The sequence below is a fragment of the Gavialis gangeticus genome, unplaced genomic scaffold, assembly GCF_001723915.1.
Source record: "Gavialis gangeticus isolate Ggan-Ray unplaced genomic scaffold, GavGan_comp1, whole genome shotgun sequence".
In the NCBI taxonomy this organism is placed as follows: Eukaryota; Metazoa; Chordata; order Crocodylia; family Gavialidae; genus Gavialis; species Gavialis gangeticus.
The window spans coordinates 27203967-27210487 of NW_017729032.1; the positions used below are offsets into that span (position 1 = coordinate 27203967).

General features: G+C 40.7%; 1 protein-coding gene across 4 annotated transcripts in view; it reads left to right on the forward strand.

Annotated features, from left to right (window-relative positions):
* ARHGAP42 (Rho GTPase activating protein 42) overlaps positions 1-6521 on the forward strand; it is a 448389-nt gene that overhangs the window by 316325 nt on the left and 125543 nt on the right. For all 4 annotated transcript variants that reach the window (XM_019524224.1, XM_019524221.1, XM_019524223.1 and 1 more), the window contains exon 6: positions 2998-3108. In XM_019524224.1, coding sequence (XP_019379769.1) covers positions 2998-3108 — 111 coding nt within the window. The remainder of the gene's footprint in view (positions 1-2997; positions 3109-6521) is intronic.

Consider the following 6521-nt stretch of genomic DNA (forward strand, 5'->3'; position numbering starts at 1 on the left):
AGGGTAGGGCAGGGGAGCTCTGTAGTTGGGAGAAGAAAATTTTAACCCCCCCCCCCCCCGGCTCTAGACCCCAGCCAGGGTTTGCCTGGGGGGGGGTGGGGGCAGTCTCAGCTTTCTCTCCTCCCCAAACCTTTGTCTGCTGGAAAGCATGCTGGGATGCTGGGGGACTATGATTTAAGTCATACCAGGAAGGTGTCTAGGACAGAATTTTCATAAATCAGTTTGACCCAAATCAGTTAAGTCTGATACTACATTCAACCAGGTTTATCTTAAACCTGTTTCAGCCATTTTGAAACTGGTTCATGTGCACTGAACATCTGTTCTGTTACAGGTTTAAACCAGTTTCTGATCATTTAAACCAGCTTGTGTAACTTCTGTCCCTATTGAGGTCCTAGAAGCTAGCAGTGTGGTACCATGTGGGCTGTAGTCATAACCACTGTGGGCAGGTGGGGATGTTGGCTTAGGGATAGAGAGGCCAGAGCCATGCATGCTGGGGTGCTGGATAATGCAAATTGATTGCTTTATCTCTGTGGAGTGGACTAATAATGTCTTCGCTCAAGCTAAGTAGAATGTCTCAAACATACCCCTAGCCTGAAGTGGTATAACTTTAGAGTGCTTAGAGGGTACTTAGAACAGCTTAACACCCTTTAATGCATAGACACTCCCATTTTACGTGCCTTCAGAATGGTTTAAAGGTAGCCTGTAACACCACCCTGAAACTTATTGGATCTGGCCTGGAATTCTTAATTGCTGGAAAATATGAGTGTTGCACACTCATAACTTGAAAAATAGTAACACTTTTCCTTTGAAGATGATTGTTTTTCCTTGCTGGAGTTTATTATAACAAAAGCCAGTTAAACTTTCTAGTTATTATTTTGATATGCCAAAATTTAAAGTCTCTCAGAAAAGTATATTATTTTTAAATGCACATAACTAAAAATGGCTGAGTTTATTTTATTCAGATTTTTCCCTATTAAAAAAGAAATTCTGTTTGAGCTTGGACCAAATGTGGGCAAGTTCAACCCCAAAAAAGAACTTGCTTTTGAGGAAAGCTATTAACAACTGCAAAAAGGGAATTAAACTGGGAACTGCATCTCTTCCCTACCAGTTGTGGGAGTACTGTTTATGTTTTACACTGCCAATATGATATGTCCCTTCGAGTGCCTTGTTAACGAAGAAGATAAAGAGCTTTCTGCTCCTTTTAGTTGATGGAATTAATTTTATAGCCCCAGTGCAGAAGCTTTTTGTTTTGGTGCCAGAAAATCCTGGGTTCAGGTCTTCTGACGACACTTGCTATTTTAAAATAGAAACACCGAACAAAAAATGATATGAAAAAACTGCTAATATGTAAATGTAGATATTTAGCAAATGTTCCATTCCCAAAGGGCTTGATCCATGTTGTAAAATAATGTGCTGTGCAACTTTTTGTCTAAAAACACTGTGTGTTTGTAGAATATAAAATAGTTTTATTTTTCAGTTGCTGTTAGTTTCTGAAACTCCCTCATGTATGACATTTCTAAAATTCCCAGCTGGAGGAAGGTATTTGAAACTGGATGTGGTACAAAGTCCAGGATCCCCAGTAAGCCCTTCATATCCAGTCTTGTTCCTTTATCCCACTCCCTTCTCTGGGTCTTTACCCAAACTGTCCATAGGTAAGGAACATCTTTCCCCAAGCCACTTTTCCTTTCTTCAGTCCAGTCTTTCCTAAAAACTTGCATAGAAAAGCTGCAGATGAGATAAGTAAGGGAAGGAGAACCAGACCTGATATTTTCAAATGCGAGTGTCAAATGTTAAGCCCCTAAATCTATGCTGAACAATTTACATAAGTGTCCTAATTTTTTAAACAGTTGATCCCTGCAACTCCTATTTAGTTTTAATTTTGCCCAGTAACTCTGCAGGAACTAGATGCCTAACTTTAGATATAGAATTCGGAACATTTTGGCTTAAATGTATAGTCACTTTACTCAATAACTGCATTTTTTGAAACTGTTGTCCTGTCCTCCTCCTTTCCTTCCCTTTCTGTTTTGTCCTGACATAGAGTGTTAATACACTATGGGAGAACTTATGTTTCTATGGCAGCTAGCCCATTTTTGCATGTCCCAAATATTTATTAGTTGCTTTACACTTAGAGTAGTTGGCCTTGCCTACTTTGCACCATCTGTTTGCCTTCCTTCCAATTTTGCCCACATGAATAGTATTTAAAGAAGCAGTGTGTATGCTGAAGATGTATACCATGCACCACATTCTATCCTACCTCATTTTGAAATGGCTCTGTTGCTAAACTGTTGAAGAATTAAGGGCATTTTTACACATGCTTCCGGGGTGAGGGTGGGTGGCTTTAATTAGAGCAGCTCTGAGAGCCACTCTAATTGAAGCTCCCAGAGCATCTCATGTATCAGCATCCCTGTGCTTCAAAATGGCGGCAGAGGTGTTTTATCTAAAGCTCATCAAATGAGCTTTAGTTAAAAGACTCCCGCCACCATTTTGAAGTGCAGGGATGCTGATACACAGCAAGCAGAGGCTAACTGGAGCATGCTAATTAGCGCTCTCCAGCAGACTTGATTAATTGAGTCTGCTCCAACATGCTGTAATTACAGCTCATTGGAACAGCCTCCTGGCTCATGTATAGGCACTCAGAATGTCTTAGAATGCATTTCAAACAACCTTTGCATTAAAGTTGGTTGTACTAAAAGAGAAACCTAGAGGTCTTGTTTCTCACAGTTCTTTGGGTTGGGAGTGTTGTGAAGACAAGCTCACTTAGCCCATGGTAAAGGGCATATCTCCTCATTTTTGAGCAATCTCCTTCAGGAACCACTGACATCCCAGATTTCTTCAGTCAAAGGAGGCTTGTGTTAGGAACATGTTGAAGTAGGGAGTACAGATGAGAAATGAAGCCAGGAATCTTGACCTTAAGTTGTAAATGTGATGGTTAATAATAGAAAGTAATAATTGTACTGGTATATTAAATTAATTTGTATAAACTTCATTTTAATTTAGGCAGATACACAGATTGACAGAGAACATCAAAACTTTTATGAAGCATCATTAGAATATGTGTTTAAGATTCAAGAAGTGCAGGAGAAAAAGAAGTTTGAATTTGTTGAACCTGTAAGTTTTCTATTTATATTTTTCCTTCTTTAACTAAATTTACAGTGAATGTATTTAAAGTTGAAAACTTAATTATAAATTCTTATGGGGCATCTCTTTTTAATTAAAAGAGCATTTGAATATAGTTCATATGCAAACAGACCTAAAGATCTTTCCTCAGGAATCATTTATTAAAGGCTTATGCAAAAGGTTTTGTGTCTACTGTGGAGTAAAATAACAGATGGTTTGGAGTGTGCATAACATTTTAAAGGTTTGACTTTTAATGTGTCTGTACAACCCATAACAGATATTTCCTAATATAAAAATTGGCTCAGACTCCCAACCATGATATTAGGCTTAACTGTTCAATGTATCTCAGGTTTACTTTTCTAAGTTATGCATGAAATAGTGTGGAAATAACATTAAAATTAATTTTAGGACTATTAAGCTATATTTTGTTTGAAGTCTAGTTTATAACAAAGTATTTCTGAAAGAATTGTATAATTGGAAAGGTATGTACCAAGATTTGAAGGAAGAACCTAAAATTAAAATGTAAAATCTATTCATAACATATAGACGTGTGATATTTGCCCTTCAAAGCCTTATGAGTTTAATTAACTCAAAGCATATGATGTTGGCTACTGGACTCAGTGAAACTCCTCCCATGATCTCACGGTAAACATGTGCATAAATATATATGTGTCAAGACTTATGTGGCCTGATTTTTCTAAAAACATTGAGCACCTTACAGTTCCTGGAGCAGCATTTCCCAACCTTTTCCGCCCCATGGCACACTGACCTAAATAAAAAAGCACCATGGCACACTGGACACAGAGTGGGGGGTGGCACGTCAGGCGGGGGGGCGCGACCTGCCAGATGCGGAGGGGAAGAGGTGGCACGTGGCCAGCGGGACAGCATTTTTGTCTAGAGCCACACCCCCTGCCTGGCTGGAGCCCCGCTCCCCATCTGTCTGTGTCTGCAGCAGCAGCAGGCAGGGAGCGTGGCTCCAGCCAGACAGGGGGCATGTCTCCAGCCCAAAATGCCTCAGCATGCCTGGAAGTGCCTTCCAGCACACTGGTTGGAAAACACTGTCCTAAAAAATCATTAGGCAACTAGTTTTGAGTATGTTGGCCCTTGCAATTTCAGGGAGTGCCAGGAAAATTTTTCACCTATTTAGCATCTCAGAAAATGCAAAAATATTGTTGCCATAGGTGATTTGTCTGGCATTTAAAAGTCTTGCTATACAAAGGACTCCTGAGACAGAGATTCAGTAGCATTCCTTGGGCTGCTGCAGCCTTAGGAGATGAATTAGGCACTGGCTTCCCCAGACTGCCCATTTCTCATAAGGGAATTTTGGTTTCCTGTGGACAAGCCTACTAAGGAAACTCTCCCTCGGCTACAGTTTTTTCTTTCTGACTGGCTGCCCTTTTTTAGAAGCCTGTTTTACACCAATCTGCCAGACAGACAAATGACTTGCAATATCAGCAATGTGCTTTTGAAGATGGTTAAAAGTTACCTGTCCCTGTCCCAGAATTATGTAGTGTTTTCCCCTGTGTTCCTGGACAAAAACTCCTGATGTTATCTGACCTTCCTCTCAGCTAAATATCTGAAAGGCATCTCTTGTATAAGAGGCTCATAATCAAAGGTAACTCTGATAGTTCTCTCTCTCCCAAACCATTCATTACTTTCCAGTTTACCTAACCTTGTCATCATTGTTGACCATGAACCAGAGTGACTTGTATGTGAAATTCATGTCACCAAGAACAGTTATTCTGTCTGCATTCCTGTACTTGGAGTTGAGCGTATGTAACATTGATGCAAACTAATGAGCCTGAATCCAACAAGGAGTGCTTAGAGAAATCCTATCTTTATGGCCTACAGCTGCCAAATCCCAGAGACTAAATTTTTCCTTGGATTCCTAAATAAGAGTATTTTTTTACCTGTCACAGATTAATTCAAGGCCTATCTCCCTGTCTGCTGCTGCAAAACTAACACATCCTGGAACAGAAAAATCTAGCAACCTTGACCTAACTCTGACCCTGGTATAAGAAATGTTAATCTCATTTGAAGTAATAGAGACCTGCTGTTCTTAAAGAGACTGCTATAACTAGAAAATATTATTTTGCAATGACATACACATAAAATAGGGTACATTTTATTTCATGTCTCAGATGGAAGAGAGCTGAATAAAAATAATTTGTATTATATATTCATAAACCAGACATCAAGCCAGATTCCTTGGTTTAGCTGGACTGTACTTAACTGAGAGCTGGAGGCAGAGTGCAAAGGTAGTTTTATGCTACCTGTTTTTCTCCTTTGTTCTGCAGGGCATCTGAGGTCCATCTACCCACAATCTCATCTACACATTATATCTGGTGGGGAGTACAAGAGGGTCAGGTTTTAGACTAAGGATTGCCAACCCAAGAATTTTTTATAGTTATTATTTACAATCTGCAAGCTTTATATTAACAGCCAAACTTTTCTGTAGCCACATTTTTTTAATGATATGTTTTACATAATGTAAATGTAACACTTCTTCCAGGCCCTGCCCTGCTGCCGGGCCCAAGTTAGATGGGTTGGGTTCAGATTTATGGTTTTAACTTCAACCACAGTAAAAAAGTTTAAAAAGTTTGGTTGTCAATAAAAGGTTTGCCGTAAAAGAATTTTTTCTCGAGTTGGCAAGCCTTAGTCTACACTGGCAACCTTTAGTCTACACTGCACGACTTCCTGCCACCGCAGGCCCCCTACTCACCTCTGCATCCTTATATGTCTGAATGCACCATGCTGCCCCACTAGCCTAACCTTTCAGCCTTACCCCTGCTGGCCCCCATCCCGCAGCCCAGCATAGACCCCCAAAGAAGTCTACCTGTGACCCAACAGTATTATAAGCATCCAGGAATGCAGCGGCAGCAATACATGGCTGAGAGAATGCTCCTTGCAGGGTGCTGCACCCCTACTTAAAATCATAGAAAGTTAGGGTTGAAAGGGACCACAGGAGGTCATCTAGTCCAACCCCCTGCTCAAAGCAGGACCATCCCCAACTAGTTCATCCCAGCCAAAGCTTTGTCTAGTTGGGTTTTGAAGGAGCTTTCACCACCTCTCTGGGTAACCTGTTCCAGTGTTTTACTACCCTCCTAGTGAGAAAATTCTTCCTAATATCTAGGCTAAACTTCCCTTGCTGCAACCATTGCTCCTTGTTCTGTCATCTGCCACCACTGAGAACAGTATAGCTCCATCCGCTTCCAAACCACCTTTCAGGTAGCTGAAGGCTGCTGTTAAATCCCCCCAGTCTTCTCTTCTGCAGACTAACTAATCCCAGTTCCCTCAGTCTTTCCTCATAAGTCATGTCCCCTAGCCCCTCACCATTTTTGTTGCCCTCGGCTGGACTCTCTCCAATTTGTCCACATCCTTTCTGTAGTGGCGACCCCAAACAT